Source organism: Pinus tabuliformis, chromosome 3_1 (genome assembly GCF_031772625.1).
Source record: "Pinus tabuliformis cultivar Carrire ecotype Pingquan chromosome 3_1, CPIR1, whole genome shotgun sequence".
Classification (NCBI taxonomy): domain Eukaryota; kingdom Viridiplantae; phylum Streptophyta; class Pinopsida; order Pinales; family Pinaceae; genus Pinus; species Pinus tabuliformis.
Genome location: NC_142301.1, coordinates 592,800,057 through 592,821,226, shown reverse-complemented (window position 1 = coordinate 592,821,226; position 21,170 = coordinate 592,800,057). Strand labels below are relative to the sequence as shown.

At 38.5% G+C, this 21,170-nt stretch overlaps 1 protein-coding gene across 1 annotated transcript; it reads left to right on the top strand.

The window, feature by feature from the left end:
• The first annotated feature begins 1,491 nt into the window (after positions 1-1,491).
• LOC149188405 (putative UPF0481 protein At3g02645) lies at positions 1,492-2,646 on the top strand. Its single transcript, XM_089409944.1, has one exon. It carries the CDS (start codon positions 1,492-1,494, stop codon positions 2,644-2,646), a length of 1,155 nt encoding a protein of 384 aa, XP_089266070.1.
• The last annotated feature ends 18,524 nt before the right edge of the window (positions 2,647-21,170 follow it).

Below are 21,170 nucleotides of genomic sequence, written 5' to 3'. Positions count from 1 at the left end.
ATCATAAGAGAAACCATAAGTAGGTCGACATCAATTCCAACAAACAAACCTTTTTTCATGCAAACATGCTTCCCCTTTCGCTTTGATGGAAACCTCCTACAAAGACCATATCATTTGCCTCTTTCTCTCTTCCCCTTTGACATCAATGGCAAAGGGTAACAATCTGAAGATTGGACCAACATTCTATGACACACTTGCAAAAAACTATGATTAGAAACCAATCATGTTAACATCATGGAACTTTGACACTGAATATGCTCCTCCTGAAGATGTACTAAGAGTTGCAAATATCTCATATACAATACAAACCTCAACCACACTCTCTTGATACAAAATCAACATCACCCTACACATGTAGAAATCCTCAATGTAATGTCCTCATAAGAAAGATTAAAACGTAGAAACTTCAATGCTCAGACCTTGACTCAAATGTGCATGGCATGATGCAATAAATTATAGTTACAATACAACTAGTCATCATGACAATGCAATATTATAAATTAAATAACAACGCAATGTAACACATAAAAAAATGCAGAAATAAAGCAAGACATACACACACACACACACACGCGCGTGCGCGCGTGTGTGTGGCTCACCCAATTTGGTTTACATCCATGGAGAAATAACCAATCCTTTATTTTATATTATCTAAAAAACTAAAGGGATACAACCTATAGCAAATTCACTATAACTTCCTCTAAACTCTCACACAGTCTCCTCTCTTTTTCTCACACAAATAATTTATAATTTAGGTAATTTGTATGATTTTTCGTAATTTAATAACGTGAAATGTATCATAAATAAGTGTTTGGATGTTTATAATAAATACTTTTTTATGTTTATCATAAATTTATGTTGATATTGTTTTAGTGTTTACTAACTATTTAATTTATATAGGTAAATTAATTGTTATTAAAAAATCATAAACACTTAACTAAAAAACAAAAAACATCAAAATAATTTAACAAAAATTATAACTATGATTAATGAAAAATAATTTGAGTTATATGAAGTTATTTGAGTGAAAATGTAGACGATATAACCAATAAAAAATGAAATATGGAACAAGGAATAGTGACATATATAAAGCGCCATATTGCATGAATTCCTTTTCGAGAGAGAACTCCTCTAGTAACCCTTATGGGAACGAATCTCCTCTCCTCCTGTGTGCATCTCTTCCCTTGCTCCAGGCATTTCTCGTTTACCCCTCCTCTGGGATTCACCTCCTCTAGGGATTTGCAAATTACTTGTTCATGTGGGGAATGTCTGTAATGAAGGTCTGTAACAAAGGGCACGTTTATTTGCTTGAATGAAACAAAATATTGCAATTTAGGAAATTCAAAAACCTGTGGATAGGAATGGCTTAGGACCCATGACCTCATCCCTCTGAATTCGATATAAGGTTGCAAAGTCTCTCAATTCTAACCGATACATTTCAAAATTTTCTCCACTATTTTATTTGTGGCTCCTTTTCTCCGACTCGAAAAAATGGAATCCAACACTGATGCTGCTCAAATGAATATCAATGAGGATAGTTGGGTTATTCAAATTAACGAATCTCTCGATGCATTACAAGAAGAAGAGGAGGACAATGTGAAAGTGTTTTTTGTTTCGGTGTTTAATGTGGAAAAAGAGTTATTGGCAGACGTTCAAAGCTTCTATCACAACTTCATCGACTATAAGGAAGAAACCTTGGCATGGATCATGGCTCTAGATGCCGTTTTCCTTCTTGAGTGTTTGCAGTTTTATGTCAAAAACGCTGACCAAAGCTTCTATTTTGACGTCAAATTGTTGGGATGTGTCTTAGATTTGACTGGCACCAATGCCTTATACAACTCTATTCTCAGAGATTTGATGATGCTCGAAAATCAGATGCCTCTTTTCCTAATGAAAAAGATTTTTGAGTTGGAGTTGGGTTGTGAAGCCAAGGCAGAGGAGAGGCTCTCTAGCCTATTGTGTCTAATGGTTCAAGAACTATCACCTTTCAATTTCAATTTTCCAAAGAGTGGAAATCTTTGTATCAACGAAAGGCGACACATGTTGGAGGTGTTGTACTACTGTATTGTCCCTTGTTCTGACAATCATATTCCAATTCGATTTGATGAAGGAAAGGATGCTCCTTATCCAGCGGACATGTCAGTCATTACTCCAACTCTAATTGAGGAAAAAGATGATTCACTTGATCTAGCAGACAATTCAACTGTTAAAGAAGCCTTCAATATTCTCTGGCAAACTCTCTCTTCTATGAACGTTGGCGTCGCTCAATTTCTCACGATGTTACTTCGGCGAGCGTTGAACTCGAAGCCTTCACAATTTGTGATGAAGTTTCCATTTCTTCTTATACTGAGTATGTTTAAAAGGCTCAAAAAAGATGTAGTCACAACTGAGGAAGAATCATCTGTTAAGATCATACAACCCTCTCCACACGAACTGAATATTCCTTCAATGGCTGATTTACATTTAGCAGGAGTGAAATTCTCTCCTACTGATGGCAATCTCAACACACTACAATATGAAAAGAAAACGACCATGCTTTACCTCCCCAGAGTAAAGTTTGATAGTAACACAGAGGTAATCCTGAGAAATCTGGTGGCATTCGAAGCTTCTGGTGACTTGAGTTGTTGCAGACAGTTGTTACAATAACGAACTTACTATAATTGCCTATGATGATCTGACGATGGGAATCTTTTTAATCGTTTAACACATCATATCAAAAACACAAGACAATACACCATGACACATAGGGGAGTTCATTTCAGAGAGAAATTCCTTACAGCATAAAAAATGCCTTGTAATTTCACATCATAAAAAGTGCATCCTAATTGTTAGATTCTGAATTCACAAAGTGTGAGACATCAACTGCAATGAATTGAAATCCAACATGATATAAAGTAATAAACTCTTTAATATATTCAATTATATCTTTTATTAAATGATATAAACTAGCAAACTCTTTAATCTATGTTATTTCACGTCCAACAGAGCAATATACTTGCATATCGCTCATACATTGGTTGTTATTAGGGGTTATGGATGCTACGAGAAAGTGTTATGGAACCAGCTCAAGAAAAGATAGAAAAGATAGATCAACGCCTTAGAATTCAGCCTCTTCGAGGGGGAAACCTCCTTTACATTACATAAATGAACAATTCTTCGATGATTCAAATGACAAAACCTCCTTTCTATATATAGGAGTCTAAGGAGTCACAATATAATCCAGCCGACCTAACAATAATAATATAAAGCCACAAAAATAACAATAGAGGGATTCCATGGGGCACAGAAATAACAACATGGGGTTAATAGGGGCACAACAATATAAATAAGGGGTATAACTACAATAGTAATGGGGTAATCACTAGTATTATAGGGACCCAACATGCCCCTCTCCTTCAAAAAAGTGTTGTCCTCAACGCTTGAGTAGTTCTGGATACTTCTGCATAAAATTCTCATCCTCCCATGTGGAATCTTCAGCGGATAAGTTCTTCCACTTGATAAGATACTCTGAAATTGATCGATTTCGTAGCTGTCGAGTTCTTGTTTCTGTGACTGCTTCCGGTTCCAATATAATTTTTCCTTCCTCGTCAAGTTCTGGCAATATTGTTTGAACTGGGAGCTTGTCGCCTATAACCTTCTTTAAACATGAAACATGGAAAACTGGGTGCCATCGAGAAGCTGCAGGAAGCTCCAATTTGTATGCCATAGTACCAATCTTTTGCAACACCTTGTACGGACCATAATACTTTGGTGATAATTTATTATCCTTCTTAGCTTGCTTTAGGGACATTTGCTTATATGGTTGTAGCCGTAGGAATACCCAATCACCTACATCAAAACTTCTTTCACTGCGATGTTGATTTGCCTGTTGTTTCATTCTATTTTGTGCCAACACGAGGTTATCCTTTAAGAGTTGGAGGACTTGTTGTTGATGTTCGATGTGATGTTCCACTGCCTGAACCTTAGAATTTTCTCTTAAATATGATGTGATGGATGGTGGTTGATACCCATAAAGTGCCATAAATGGGGTCATTTTTGTTGATGTATGGAAGGAAGTGTTATACCACCATTCAGCCAGAGGCAACCATTTGACCCATTGTGTCTGTTTATCAGATACAAAGCAACGAAGATATCCTTCCAAACATTTGTTTACTATCTCAGTTTGCCCATCAGATTGAGGATGATAAGATGAGCTATGAGCTAACTGAGTACCAAGACAAGAAAATAATTTTGTCCAAAAATTTCCAGTGAAAATGGGATCTCTGTCACTTACAATAATCTTTGGGTTTCCATGTAGCTTTTGAATTGTTTCCATAAATGCAGTAGAAACTGTACTGGCTTTAAATGGATGTGATAATGCACAAAAGTGTGCATACTTGGTAAGTCTGTCAACTACCACCATGATTACACTTTTTCCCTCAGACTTGGGTAAACCTGTGATAAAATCCATTGAAACCTCCTCCCAACGTTGGCTTGGAATGGATAAAGGTTGTAATAGACCCAGTGTCTTAATTGTTTCAACTTTATTTTGTTGGCAAACCAAACATTCCGCCACAAACTTTTGAATATCTGATTTAAGGCCATCCCAAAAAAATTCCTTCTTAACCCTGTGGTAATTTTTTAAAAATCCTGAGTGCCCTCCTAAGGGAGAAGTGTGCAATTCCATAAGAATCTTTTGTTTTAGCTGGGAATTCTTACAGAGGTATAAGCGATCTTTGTACCATAACAAATCATTTTTCCAGCTAAATGTATCAGACGTACTGGAATCTTGTTGTAGCTTTCGAATAAGTGCCCACACTTCTTCATCATTCTTCCATTCCTCCCTTGCTTTGTTTATCCAATCTGGTTGGATAATAGAAATGGCGCACAACAATGCTTCCACATCCTCATCCTTTCTTGAGAGTGCATCTGCCACCACATTTTGCTTCCCTTTTTTGTAGATGATTTCAAAGTCATAACCCAACATCTTTGTGACCCACTTTTGTTGCTCTTTAGAGGATAATCTTTGTTCTAAAAAGTATTTAAGGCTATCATGATCCGTTTTTACCTTGAAGTGTCTTCCCATTAGGTAGGGTCGCCATTTCTTAAGTGCATGGAGTATTGCCAACATTTCCTTCTCATAAATAGCTTTTCTTAAAAACTTTCCCTTGATTGGACGACTTTCAAAAGAAATGGGTCTTTCATCTTGCATTAGAACAGCACCAATTCCATTTCCTGAAGCATCACATTCCACAATAAAGGTTTTTGTGAAGTCCGGTGTAGCTAAGACCGGTGCTTGGCACATTGCCTCTTTAAGATGTTCAAAGGCCTTTGTTGCTTCCGGAGTCCATGAAAATGCATCTTTCTTCAATAATGTTGTTAGAGGTGCTGCTATTCTCCCATAATTCTTAAAAAATTTGCGATAATACCCTGTCAACCCAAGAAATCCTCGCAGATGCTTTATGGATGTGGGGATTTCCATTCCTTAATGGCTTTAATTTTTCTAGGGTCTACCTTAACTCCTTCATGAGATACAATATGACCCAAATATTCCACCTCCTGGACTCCAAAGAAACATTTGGATCTTTTTGCATATAATTGTTTCTCCTCCAATAGTTGTAGCACCTTGTCAACATGTTCAACATGATCCTTCCAAGACTTGCTGTAGATTAGTATATCATCAAAAAATACTAACACAAATTTTCTAAGGAATGGTTTGAAAATTGAATTCATCAAACCTTGAAATGTTGAAGGTGCATTGGTAAGGCCAAAAGGCATGACCAAAAATTCATAATGACCCTCATGAGTTCTAAATGTTGTTTTTGGAATGTCTTCAATCTTCATTCTGATTTGATGATATCCCGAACGAAGATCCAACTTGGTGAAGTAAATTGATCCATGCAATTCATCCAGTAATTCATCAATGACAGGAATGGGGAACTTATCTTTAATAGTGAGCTTGTTGAGCTCCCTATAATCCGGACACATGCGCCATGATCCATCCTTCTTGTGCACCAATACTACTGGAGCAGAGAAAGAACTTTGACTTGGTTGAATTATACCAGCCTCTAGCATTTCTGCAACCATACGTTCAATTTCACTTTTTTGGACATAGGGATATCTGTACGGCCTGATGTTTGGAGGAACACTTCCTGGAATCAGATGAATAGCATGATCATGATCATGCATAGGTGGGAGACCTTTGGGAGTCTCAAATACCTTGGAATGATTGTCCAGGACTTTTTGGAGATCTGGAGAAATAGATGATTCCGATGTGGAAACATCTAGCGAACATAATTGTGCAATTACACCTCTTTGCTCCTTTTTTAGAAGCTTTGTCATACCATTAGAGCTGATTATCTTTCCTGGTTTCCCTGCAATACCCCTTAATTCAACTTCCTTTCCTTCCGTAGAAAATTTGATGAAAAGTTCTTGAAAATTAAAAGCTATTGTACCCAAGGATTGTAGCCATTGGACTCCTAGTACAACATCAGCACCTCCCATTGGAATGGAAAGCATTGGGCTAGTCAATACATATTCTCCCATGGATAGCTTGATATTATGGCACTTTCCAGAGCAATTTATTGTTCCTCCATTTGCAATCATCACTTGACACTCTGGTGCTGGATATAGGAAGCAATTCAATTCTTTTGCTACCCTACAATGAATAAAATTGTGGGTGCTTCCTGAATCAATCAACACTATTACCTTTTTCTTCTTGATTTGTCCTTCTATCTTGATGGTTTGAGGAGTGGTAATTCCCGCCAATGCATTACAAGATATGGTAGGATTTATTTGTTCTTCATCTAGGCTTTGTTCCTGGAGTATATCTTCTTCTTTTGACCTTTCTTGCTCCTTTTCTTCTTCCTCTTCACAATCTATGTAGAATAATTTCTTCTCAGCACACTTATGACCTTTAGTGTATTTGCTATCACAACTGTAACAAAGCCCTTTTGCTCTTTTTTCTTCCAATTGTTGTGGTGTCAACCTTATAGGTTGTGGAAGACTAGGGGCAACAACACTTCCGTCTTTATAGTTGTGAGTGGTATGCTTCCTGGTTGCCATAATTTTGCTTTCCATTTTTCTTGCTAACCTGAATGCCTTCTCTAATGAATCAGGTTCCCAAAGGCGAACATCATGTTGGATATTATCCTTTAAAGACCCTATGAACACATCAATCCTATGCTCCTCTGGAATATATTTTACCCTTATGTTCAATTTTTGGAACTCCTCAATGTGCTCCATTACTGAACCCTTTTGTTTGAGACTTATCAATTGGCTAAAAAAAGTGTTGCTTTTTGTATCTTCATAATGTGCTATCAATTCTTCCGTAAAAATTGCCCAAGTGATAAATTGTTTACGAGAGCAAAGCCATTGATACCATACAAACTGATTTGGTTCCAAATATACAGTTGCCATACGTACCTTTTGTGTGTTTTGCACATTATTGAGATCGAAGAACTGCTCCATCTGTAATATCCATGTGGCGGGATCCTTGCCATCAAACTTCCTCATATCGATTTTTGGAATATGGTGAGTCTTCAATCCAACATTAGCGTCTATGGAATCATGATTAACATTTCTTTTGTTCTCATCATGAGTTTCCTTTAGTACCCTTTCACCCTTAGGGACTATTTCTTGTAGCAACTTATTCATATTTATCTTCAATTCGTCCATGTCTGTCTTCAAATCTATCTTCAAATCATCCATCTTAGCTTCCACGTCAATCATCTTAGCTTCTACGCCTTTCTTTAAACAGTCCATCTTAGCTTCTACACCTTTCTTTAAACCATCCATCTTAGCTTCTACATCTTTCTTTAAACCATCCATCTTAGATTTTGTTCCTTTTTGTGCAAGGGACAGTTGTTGCACTTGGTCTTGTAATTTTGATATATCATGTTGCATTTCTTCCTCTTCTTCATGAGTCATGCTAGAGCTTTCAGGTTCCTTACTAGGTGTTTGCATTTTCTTTCCTTGGGGCATCAGTTACCAATAATAATTCTCTACTATGCCCTTTGAATTCCTTCAAAATAAATTTTCAACCAAGCTTAAGCAAAAATTTAAGAAAATCTACACACCTTTTTTCACTTTGTAGGAGCTCGATATTGCCTCTGATGTATCTCTGTACTTTCCAATCATCTACTTCTGAATTTGTGAGCTGTAGTAGCCCTTTGTGTCCTCTTTCCAATGCCACAAGTCTTATCCAAATTGGATTCTCCAAGGAAGAGTTATGTGAAATCTCCCACAGTGACGTGCTTATAGACTAGTTCAGTAGAGCGAACTTGTACGACGTGCCACGAGTCACTGTTTCGACCTTTGGATCTGAAACATGCATACAAGAAATATATGATGATTTTCCCCAAGTCACCTGTTTTAAATGTAATTCATGAGTCTGCAAAAAGACCAACTTCCTCAGATCATATCTCCGCAACTATCGCGTGAAAAGCTCTGAAATTCGCACCCAAGGTTCAGCACGATTTCTTCTCAAATGGGTTTTTTTTGCGACTTCTGAAACGTCACGGAAAAAAAGTTATAGCGAAAATGCCACGATGACCTGTTTGGAGCAGCGAAACCCTAGAATCCAAAGCTCTGATACCAAATGTTATGGAACTAGCTCAAGAAAAGATAGAAAAGATAGATCAATGCCTTATAATTCAGCCTCTTCGAGGGGGCAACCTCCTTTACATTACATAAATGAACAATTCTTCGATGATTCAAATGACAAAACCTCCTTTCTATATATAGGAGTCTAAGGAGTCACAATATAATCCAGCCGACCTAACAATAATAATATAAAGCCACAAAAATAACAATAGAGGGATTCCATGGGGCACAAAAATAACAACATGGGGTTAATAGGGGCACAACAATATAAATAAGGGGTATAACTACAATAGTAATCAGGTAATCACTAGTATTATAGGGACCCAACAGAAAGAGAGCCTTGTCTTGAAGGGAACAACCTTGGAAGACATGAAGTTGATACTGAAGTTGCAACAATATTCCAAAAGTATGGTGAGTAGTAGGTCAAGACACGATGCAGCGTGCAGTTTCCAGGATTCCAAGCAGCCTTGTTTATAACTTGGGGATTGGGTTCTTATGCCTTCCATATTCGTTGTAAGGGTCAATTGTCAATTTTGTATATGATAACTTTAGTCTTGATGGATAATTTTTGTCCATGAATGTGGGGTTTTTGAATATTGGAACACTTCGGGTCTCAGTGTTTCTTAGTTTTGGCCCTCTCCTGGGCTCTGGTCTTTTGGTACATCTAGAATATTGTAACGACCCTCGTGAAAATTCCATGTAATGAAAGAAAATAAAAGCAAAATAATAACCATGGATGATGGGACACTTATTCCCAAGCTGAATGTTGGGCAGAATCCTAGTGATGGGGATCACTTGTGATTTTTTATGACTAAGGAAATTTGCAAAGGCAATGGCTAAGGCTTTTGAAAGGGAAAATGGCATTTTTGGCACATTTATTTATGAAAATAATGGAAATTAGGAGAAAAAGGAGGTGAAAGGTCACAAGTTGCATGTGAGGAGGAAAATGAAGGAAAATAATTGAAAATGAAGAAAATAGAGGCCTCATTCATAAAAAGGCTTCTGAGGATCAACTGGTAACCTTTTGTCAGTTCAATTTTGGAGCTCTCTCATTATTCTCTCTCTCTCACTCATACTCTTGGAGACTTAGAGTTTTTCTTGGAGCACTCTTGGTGCATGTGGCATACTTGGATACTTGGATTGGTGGATGTGAAAAATAGGAGAGCGCAATGAGGCATCAGGATCAATAGTTACATCAGAGTTTCTTGCAGGTACCGAGTTGCATGTACGTTTCCTTCACTAGTTTTGGCATGCATGGCACATGCATGTGGTTTCTTGTTTGTGATCTATCATTGGCATGGAGGATTGCCTGGATTGAGAGTGGATTGCCTGGACTACCAATTTCCTGGATATCCACGATGACTGTGGGTTTACTTTCATTGTTTGTTTTGGTTGGTTCTCATGTTTCCTTAGCTTGGGTTGAGTTACTAGTTCCTATAGCCTTGTTTGGACAAATGCTCTCGAGCCCTATAATATCTTGGGTTGAGTTACTAGTCTCGTAGCCTTGGTTGGAAAAATTCTCTAGAGCCCTTGGTGGGTTGAGTTACTAATCCTAGAGCCTTGGTTGGACAAATGCTTTGGAGCCCTCAATGGGTTGAGTTACTAATCATGGAGCCTTAGTTGGTGTTATCACCCAAAAATTCTCAAAACATCATTTGTCAGCTCTGCTTTTGGTCGTGAATTCAAGGAGGTCTAAAAGTCATTTTAGTCTTGATAATAGGTAGGTGATAGGTTAAGAGTCTCATTTTCATATCCAAATAAAGTTAAATTAGCCTTTTTCCATGTCCTAGAAGTCTCACATGCTGTTTAGAACCCTTATCTTTAAACATTTTGAAAATTGTGTTGAAAAAGAGCATACACAGTAGTTTCGTAGTGCGCTATAAAATTGTTGAAGGTGAACTTTTAGCTCTTTTTAGAAGTCAACTTCCAAGGGGATTCCCGAGCAACTGAAAACTCATTTTTGGAACATGGGAGTCCCATCCCTAGTTTGAATTTTGCATCATTAATGAAAGGGTATTTTCCTTATATTTGTATGAGCAATTTGATGGATTATATGTGGTCTATACGACTATACTTTCATGAGTATTTATGTTTCTATTATGTTGGTTATGTATGTGTTTTATGACAACAACCATGTGTGTCTCTCATCATGTTTTTACTTTTAATTGAATGATAAATGTATCTATGACCTAATGGATGGATTGGAAGTTGAGGTGTTGAGACATCAATGGTTCTTAGCAATTATTAGCTAAGTATGAGACACCTATTCACAGAACTTGAATTACACCTATATATTACACATTTGCAATATCTTTGATGAAATGCTTATCATGGCTATTAGGGGTCCAATCAAGGTCTTGAACATGTCTTTGCTTTAGTACTGTCATTTCACTGCTATTCTACTAATTTGTAGAGATGGCTCAATTTTGGGCAGTGACCTAGGTTCTGGGCCTAAAAAATTGGATCAAATCTTGGAGTTGCTGGCATAGCACTGAAAATTTTGGTCTCTATTCATTGGAAGGAAAGCTTGTAGGAGCGAATTTGGGTTTCAGGTCGCCCTCATGCCTATAGAATCAGAGTGACTGAGCCTTAAATTGTCCAAAATCTCAAAGGGACCATAAGGAAAGTTGTGTAAAGTATTGGATTGGTTCGTAAGGATCCCGTAGTTGGTGTTTAATGTATGTATGGTGTGTTTCCATCATTTCCACTTCCTTAATGTGAATTAGGAGGTTGAATCATATCATAGTGGCCTCTCGTCACATGTTTACCCCGACTGGCCAGTTGCTTGGGTGGATGTGGGAGGAAGGTGTTATGGAGTGGTATTAGAGCATGGTTCACCCCTCAGACTGGATGGGTGTTGGTTTGAGGGGGTTTGAATCAGGTTTAGAATGTGTTGTGCACCAAAAAAGCCATCAACTACTGGCCCTTTCTGCAACAACTTGTAAGTATATCGCAATCTCATCTGAAGTAGTTATGGGAGGTTACAGAACTAGGTTTCTGTAGCCAAAGGGATATCCACGTAGTGGCCCCGTGTATTTATTTCTACTTTATATTGATCTTACAACTTCACATGCATTAATAACTTTGTGCAGATGATTAACTTAACAAATTTGTAGTAAACTCATAAACTTTAACAAATAATAGTATAACTTACAGTTATTTGCATAATTCAATAGTATTCATGCATAACAATGTATATACCAGTAAACACAAGACATAGAGAGATATGATACTTCGCCCAAAATTCTTCCTTATTAAAATGATCTTCGATTACATTCACTTCTATGACCTGCACACCCAGCTGCAAGTGGTAGGTGCACTCAACTACAGGCTCTTCAAGGTCTTCGTGCACTCTGCTGCAGAGCCTTCTCCAAAGTACAAAAGATAGAAAGATATGATAGTCTAGTGATCTCTTCTATTACATTATACTACTTCACTAAGGTATTACACATCGTTAAATACATTTCATCTTTACAGAAACCATGGTCCACATACCATGGATCCACAAAACAAGGACTAATACCCGATACCCATTACAAAACAAGGGCTTTGTCCCATCCCAAAAGCACTAAAAGACTGCCTGATGAATATGTCTTTGCCAGCTCCGCACGTTTGCTCCTTCCTTCGTGGGGTCTTTTACCAAAAACTTGGACCAAGTTCAGCCATGCCCAATAGGCATCCAACACTCACCCATGACTCATCCCAAGTCACTCAGCTTCAGAACCCTCAATCTTTGTTGCGGTCTCATTGTACACTACATTGTACTACTAGATTGTTTCTGCCATCAATTTTTCTTCTTGGTGTGCCTCCTTCAGCAAAGCTTCTTTAGTAGGACTGATAGGATTTTGCAGTATTTCTTCTTCCCTTCTCTTCAATTCTTTTAGCATTTTGTCCACTACCTGTGAAATTTGGAGGGCTTCCTCCTACCACGACTGTTTCATCTCCTGTAATATTTTCGCTTTCCTTATAAGATCATCGATTTGTTCCTAGAGGTTGTTTCCTTTATGCTGGCAAGCCTCTGCAAGATTTGTAAGGTCTTCATAGATGCTAGGATCTCATCACGCCGCTTCTGCGTGGCCTACAATTCTTCCTCAATCTTCAGAACATTTGGATCCTCCTTCAAAGAGATCCAAATCTACATCATGTCATCTAGCAGTTTTCCACAATCTACCACCATATCATATATACCTTTCAATGCTGTGTTGATGTCCCTTTGTCTCTGTTCCTGAACCTCTAGTGGCATGATTGGCTGCAACCTTATTCATAGCTCTGGTATCTGCACTTCATATTCAAATTTCAACTTAGCTATCATATCTTTTGAGTCCTTGATCACAAGGGCGAGCTTCAAAACTTTTTCTGCTGGTGGTTCATCATCACAAACCTGCACATCCAGAACTCTGATGCAAGTCTCAGTAATGGCCTTCTCGAGCTGTTCTCATTGTTTCGTTTCTTCCTCCCCATCCTTGGCCAATTTCTCTAGTTCCTTCTTCATCAATGATTTTTCTAACTCTTCCTTTGTTTTTAACAATGACATACATTGCTCTCATTCCTATAATTCTACAGTGATCCCTTGTTGAAATTCATACAACACCTGAAGGGGTAGCACAACGACATTCACCTGGATAGTGCGCCATGCTTTGGCTCCCTCTTTATCTGCTGATGTTTCAAACTTCAGTGCCTAAGATGGCACCTGCAACATCAAACTCGGAAATTTTTTTTCAGTCTTTGTTCTAGCTGCAAAAATTGGGTTACCTATTGTGGTTGCCTCACCACCTATGGCAATGCCTTAGGCTCTTTGATTCCCTACTACACCTAAGCCAAGATCACTTTGCAATGATCAGCAATCTTGTCCCAGGTTTTCATGTTGATCTCCTAGATAGTTTCCACTATCTCGTTGACGTCCCCACCAAGGAGGACAAGTGACACCACTCGCTTACCCTTATCCACCTCCTACTTCTTTCTTAGTCTCATTTTAACTACAAAGTGTGAATCTTGTGACACCCCTGCATCACTAAGGTGTTCTTTGTACTCTTGTTCGTGCCTTGTTTCTTCTATATCTACATCAATATCCTTCCTACTTGTACCTGCACCCTGTGAGGTACCCTTCTTTGTTCCAACTGCTCCAATGGGTGCCATCATCTATTCCTCTGGCCAATTCTACACTACCTAGTGTTATATCATATTCTGTCACTAGGTATGGCAATGGATGTTGTTGCCACTCACAACAAAAATGTGTTTTCGGTTGCCCAAAGTGCAAAAGAGGAGTGAAATATAAAGCCATATTCTAGGCCACAGAAACTCTCAAAGCTAAATCAGACCCTCTCCATTGGATAGTGCTTGGAATTAGCTTTCCAACGGTATGTGGAAGTCCTGGAATGGACTCTGGAATCGAAAGCTAGATTTGATTATTCCCTTTGAAAATAAAAAACAAGGAGAAAATGCCTAAGTGTAAAATCTCGGGTCCCGGCATATCAGCGATCCTGCAAATCGGAAGTCCTAACAAATAGGAGGTCCCACACATCAGAGTTCTAGAGTGATATCAACATATCAAAAATAGGGGGTCCATGGGACATAGTATATCAGTAATATGAGATTCCAACGATCTCGCATATCGGAAATTCCAAATGTCAGAGGACTAGCAGCGAAGCGATCCTCAATATTGCAAATCTCATATCGAAAGGATCAAGGGCATCGCACATCAACGATTAGAGGTCCATGGAAATTGAATATTGGCAATCACACCCAGAGCAGCATGGCATATTGGCACATCACATGTCAGATGATCGATATATCGGAGATCCTGTATCGGTGGGTTGACACATTAGAGGTCATATCCAAGTCACAAATTGACAATCAGTGATATTCAACTAACAATTATAAAGAAAATGCTGAGAAAAAAAATCCTACAATGTAAAATGTCGAGGAGCGCCCTGAAAAACATGACAAAGGAAATCGACACAAAACCAGGGGCAAGCGGGCCTTTTCTCTCTCCTCTTAGGTGACAGTGGCAGAGTATGATGTCACATCAGAGATCAGAAGTCGGCGTTTGCAGGTTGAGGCATGTTGTCACATCAAAGTTAAAAACTCGATTGCGATCCATTGATAAAGGGGATCTGATACATGGGATTGCCTGCAGTCACATTAAGAGCCAAAGGAACCAAGGGCTAAGCATAGAAGGTGGTCAACGATTGGCACTCAGAAAAACCTAATATCTCCTCACTCTAAGTTAAATCGCTGATTTGAAAATGACGATTGAGGAGCTCTGATATAAAGGTTTAGCCCCAAGTCACAGCCCTTAGTATTATGATGAAGAAATACTGAAAGGGACTAAACCAAAGGGAGCCAACGAGCATTGGAACTCGTTGCTTGTAATGTCTTCTAGAATAAAAGTCTTGATGCAGTAATGTTTTGATAACATTGTACAAAGTTTTAAAGGCGGATGGGTCGACAGGTGAGACATTTAATAGAGGCATGGAGCAGTTGCAAATCGATATGGGCTAATCATGTAGAAGTCCCTGCAACAAGAAACCAAGTACTGCATGGGCCACAAAAATGAATTCAACTACTTTGTTACATGTCTTCAGAGAGTAAATGGAGGTATGGGACTTAGCAAGAATTAATGGCCTAGCATGGAGCTCCACTAAGGGACACAACGAAGGACTACCAGGATAATCTCTAGTTCTACTAGAATAAGCAAACATAATTGATCGCTACTAACTCTAGAGAGTGGAGAAGTTAGGAAGTTAAGGCGAAAGTGATAGGAACTGCCGAGTAGTAGGAGAAGAACACTAAGGTAAATACATGGCTTGATCAGGGGCAATCTCAGAAATGGCATAGGGATACTTCCTCCATCATCTTTCCATTTTCCTTTTCTTTCATTATTATGTAATTACTGTTTATTTTCAAGAAAGGAATCAAATCCTTGGGAATCATTTTGGGTAGCAGACTTATCGCAGGTTGAGATAGCTAGTCAATCTAATAGCTGGCCCATTGGCTGAGATATTTTGTAAATGTTAGTTCAAATCCCCCTTTCTTTGTGTAAATAGGGGGAAGAAACAATTGGAATAGGATTTGGAATTATGCACCCGCAGTGGTCCAAATTCTGTCGTTTCACTTTGGTTCTATGAAGCTTGTTCATGAGGGACTTGAGATATACATTGTTGAATGTAAATGGACTGGTGAATGAGACTCATTTTGAATGTTAATGAAACTCTTTGGTGATTCCAATCACGACAATGCATAGTATTTTTTCCCCTCTGTAAATCTCATTTCATATATGTTTTTCTGTCTCTGAAATAGTGTGATGAATATGACGGTTTCTCTATGATTCATGGATTTATCTAGGTTGCTAAATAGTGACAATACCTATGGATAAGACAAAGTTACCTCTGTTAGTCTATAACCTACAATACCTGTCTACAAGATAAATTTACTTTTGATTTTTCAATTAACCTGTAGTACCTGTATTAGCACATATTTACTCATGTTGTTTGGTGATAAGGTACCCATGAGGTATATGTCATGAAATATTAACTCACTCTTCCACTCTCTCATCTCCTCCCTCTTCCATATTTTTATTGGAACATCATGGCTTAGGATTTTGCATTGCAATCAACCCTACACACCAAATTCCCTCCTTCCTTTTCTCCTGAATTCCTGGCCAACAAATTTTCCCCACTGGGTTTTTCTTCTATCGTTGGTTATCCCAATCATCTCCCTTTAGTTCATGAATGGAATACCTATTTGCCTAGATTCAATGGAGACACAAATAGAAGGCTTGACCAACACCTCAAATATTTTCATGAATGCATGGAACAACAGGGTATTTTTCTTGAAGATGTATAGATGAAATTTTTCATGTATTCTTTAGACAAGGATGCTAGAGTTTGGTATATGACAATACCTCATGGTAGCATATCTTCCTTAAAGATCTTTGACATAGCATTCAATCATTATTGCAAGAGGTTATATTCATCAAATGCTCTGTTTGAATATTGTTGCCTGAATTTTAATGTTGAAAATATTCACGAGGTTAATGATGTTGTTGAAGATTATTGTGGAGCTCCACTCAAAGAAAACATCTACTTGCATCAAGAATCATCACCCAATGATCAAGAAAGAGAAGAAGGAAACATCATTGAGCTGCAAATAAACCCTCATAGATCTTATTTGGTTGAATTTGATGTTTCTCCTTCTTATGATGTATATGACTCTGATGGAGATTCAAGCGAGGTAGAGCCACAATGCTCCCAGTTGTGGGAAGTTGCACAAGAAGAGGAGGCCCACCAGGAGGTTAATAAACAGGATCCAGTTTAAAATTCCCATCCTTCACCTGGAGAACAAAATCAAGAAACTCCTCCAATTTATGATTCATATTATTCAGAGGAGGATGAGATGGTTGTGAATTGTCAAAGGGATCCGCTTACAAGCAAGTGGGGAGAAAGCTCTCAACAACAAATTTTTCAAGAAGAGCCCAAAGTTGAAGGACCAAGCAGAGTCTATGACTGCCTGTTGCAGAAAGATTCCTGCCTGGAATTCTCATTATGTTCTCTAATCCATGACTCTTACAGTTCAAACAATGAAGAATCTATTTCATATTTCCAAGAGGGTTGGCCCTTTGAAAAATGGGTAGAAAAAGATCAGCAACTAGTTTTTCTCGAAAAATCTAAAGTTGAGGAGTTGAACAGTATTTGTAGCTGCCCTAACCAAGAAGATATTGGTTAATAGACAGTTCATGAAAATAAGGCAGCTGCAAATTTTCCTTGTCAGTTCTATGACCCTGTAGCTGATTACATGACCACATTCTTCGGTTAGCAATAGAGGTTATTTCTACAGTATGCATCAAGTCCTTTGTCTGAATATTTTTCATGGTGCATGCTTATTTTAATTTTTAAATTTCAGCAACAGGGAGGCATGTGGTCTAGTACCCAAACGTTGGCCTGGCTCCATTGGAGGGTTGAAATCACTTAGGTGAATTGAGACCTATATGTAAGTAGGATTTGTATATAAATAAGCTCACTGGCTGAGCATTTACCTTCCAATTGGTAGAATTTATTTTTATGCATTTCAATTTGATGAGGAACGGACTCTCTGCGAACAAATTTCCATGGAGATTTTCTGGTTGTATAAGTTCATTATATTTTTAACTCCATGCCTAATGGTGAAGGCTACTGGTCTGCAGGTTATAAGAACCTTTCCAGCAAGGCAATGTCCCCAGTTGGAGCCAATGTTGTCACTCACTGCAAAATGTGTTTTCAGTTGCCCAAAGTGAAAAACAATAGTGTAGTATAAATCATATTCCAAACCACAAAATCTCTCAAAGCTAAATCGTACCCTCTCCATTGGATAATGCTCTGAATTATATTTCCAATGGTATATGTAAGTCCTAGAATGGACTCAAGAAACGAAAGCTAGATCTGATTGAAGTTTCCCTTTGAAAATAAAAAACAAGGAGAAAATGCCTAAGTGTAAAATTGGAGGTCCCAGCATATCGGCGATCTCGCAAATCAGAAGTCCCTACAAATTGGATGTCTCACATATCAGATCTCTACAACGAGATTGGTATATTGGCACTCGGGGATCCATGACACATAGTATATCGACAATCAGAGGTTCTAGCGATACTGCATATCAGTGATTGCAAATGTCAAAGGACCAACAACAAAGCGATAGCCGACATCACAAATCTCATATCAGAAGGATCAAGGGAATCGTACATCAGTGATCAGAGGTTGATGGAAATCACAGATTGGCAATCGCACTCAGAGTAGCATGGCATATAGGTGCATCCATGTCAGATGTCTGATATATCATAGCTCTTGTATCGGGGGGTTGACACATCAGAGGTCATAGTCATGTCGCAAATTGGCAATTAGTGATATTCAACTGACCATTAGAAAATGTTGGGAAAAAGAGCCCATAGTGTAAAATGTCGGGGAGTGCCCCAGAAAACATGACAAAGGAAATCAATGCAAAACCAGGGGCAGGCGGGCCTTTTCTCCTCCTCGAGGGTAATATGTGGCAGAGGATGATGTCACATCGGAGAGCTCAAATCAGCATTTGCAGCTTGAGGCATGTTGTTACATCAAATTTAAAACCCCAATTGTGATCTGTCGATAAAGAGGCTCCAATACAGGGGCTAACCAGTAGTCACATAAAGAGCCAAAGGAACCAAAGGCCAAGCGTGGAAGGTGGTCGGCGATTGGCAATTAGCGAAACTTGATATGGCCTCACTCCAACTTAAGTCCTCGATTTGAAAACACCGACTGAGGAGCTCCGATATAAAGGCTGAGCCCCAGGTCATAGCCCTCAGTCCTATGATGAAGAAATACTAAAAGGGGCTAAACCAAAGGGAGCCAAGGAGCATCAAAACTTATTGTTTGTAACGTCCTCTAGAATTAAAGTCTCGATGCAGTAAATTTTTGATAACATTGTACAGAGCTTTAATGGCGGATGGGTTGGTAGTTGAAACATTGAATAGATGCATGGAGCAGTTGCAAATCAATATTGGATAATCCTGTAGAAGCCCCTGCAACAGGAAACTAAGGACTACATGGGCCATAGAAATGAATTTGACTGCTTCATTGCACATTTTAAGAGAGTAAATGGAGGTATGGGACTGAGGAATACTTAATGGCTCAACAATGAGCTCCACTCAAACACACAATGAAGGACTTCCAAGACAATCTTTGGTTCTACTCTGGAACAAGCAAACACATTTGATCGCTACCAACTCCAGAGAGTGGAGAAGTCAGGCAGTTAAGGTGAAAGCGACAAGAACTGGCCAAGTAGTAGGAGAAGCACACTAAGGCAAAGATGTGGCTTGATCAAGGGTAATCTTGGAAATGGCATAGGGATACTTCCTCCATCATCTTTCTGTTTTCCTTTTTTTTTCATTATTCTGTAATTACTGTTTATTTTCAAGAAAGGAATCAAATCCTTGGGCATCATTTTGGGCAGAAGATATATCGGAAGCCGAGACAACTAGTCAATCAGGTAGTTGGTCCTTGGTTGAGATATTTTGTAAATGTTAATTCAAATCCCCCCATATTTGTATAAATAGGGGGAAGAAACACTTAAAACAACTTCTATAATTTTGCACTCGGAGTCATCCAAATTCTGTGGTTCCACTTTGTTTCTATGAAGCTTGTTCATGAGGTACTTGAGATATAGATTTCTGAATGTAAATGGACTCGTGAATGGGTCTCATTTTGAATATTAATGAAAATCTTTGTTCATTCCAATCATGGAAATGTGCAGAATATTTTCCCCTCTTTAAATCTCATTTCATATATGTTTTTCTTTCTCTGAAATAGTGTGATGAAGCTATCGGTTTCTCTCTAATTCATGGAATTATCTAGGCTGCTAAATAGAGAACAATACCTATGTATGACACAAAGTTACTTGTGTTAGTTTATAACGTACAGTACCTATGTACAAGACAGATTTACTTGTGATTATTCGATTAACCTGCAGTACTTGTATGAGCATAGATTTACTCATGATGTTTGGTGATAAAGCTACCCATGAGGTAGATGGCATGAAACATTAATTTGCACTCCACTCTTTCCACTCTTTCATATCCTCCCTCTTCCATATTTCTCTTGGAACATCATGGCTTAGGATTCTGCATTGTAATCAACCCTACGAACCAAAGAGGGTCCTCTTCACTTTACTACAACGTCAATATTAAGCTGCCTGTTGTTGTGTGTCGGCTACCAAAACCAGACATTTCTCTTTGAGGTTGGCCGATTTACCCCCTGAACATTTGGATCCATGTATTGGCTTGAGTCTACCTTGATGAAGGGCTATTGAAACAAGCCTCCTTTATTTTATTTTTCCAGCTATGTGACAATTGGAGTGTAGCAGAAAGCCTCACTGATAACCTTCCAAAGCACTCCTCTATCTAATATGTCCTAGGAACTGGTCTACAATCAACCCAGAGGTTATCTATAGGAAGCTTTCTATATATCCTGAAGCACTTGTGCTAGAGGTGCTAGAAAAAGCGACAACAGATGCCATGTCTCACTTGGGTCCTCCATCACTCTCACATATGCCTTGTAAAAGTCTGCCTTGAAATTTGCAATGTGAAAATACTATTTGTATAAGCTTGGCGACAGCTTGGGATGTTGATTCACCACCATATGTAGATCCATCGACATCAGCACAAAGAAAATTTGATTTTATGTTGCGTGGGTCATCTCCTTAGTAAACCATAGCAAAGCATACCTCATTGCTTTGGATACATCCACCTTGATGGTCAGAAATTTGGAATCTTTCGGTTCCTTCCATGCAACAAGTGCGATCAGAATTAATAACCAGGTGCACTGGAAGGTCTTGCCTTCTTCCTGCACTTCCCTGCAATCCATCAAATTTTTTTTACATAGATAAGAAGCCCAATTGAACTGGACTCCTTTCTCGCACTGCTCAGCACCTCATTTTCCCTACACTTCATCATGATCTCACCCACTAAGATATGTGCAGCAAAGAGCACACCCTAATCCTTGATAGAGTTTATGTTGTATCTATAGGATTTCTCCACTAATTTGAACTTTTCCTTCACCATCTGGGCCATCTCCTTGTCTTTG

Excerpts from the sequence above, each read along its gene's own strand:
- LOC149188405 (XM_089409944.1), top strand. The coding sequence starts at position 1,492 with ATGGAATCCAACACTGATGCTGCTCAAATGAATATCAATGAGGATAGT.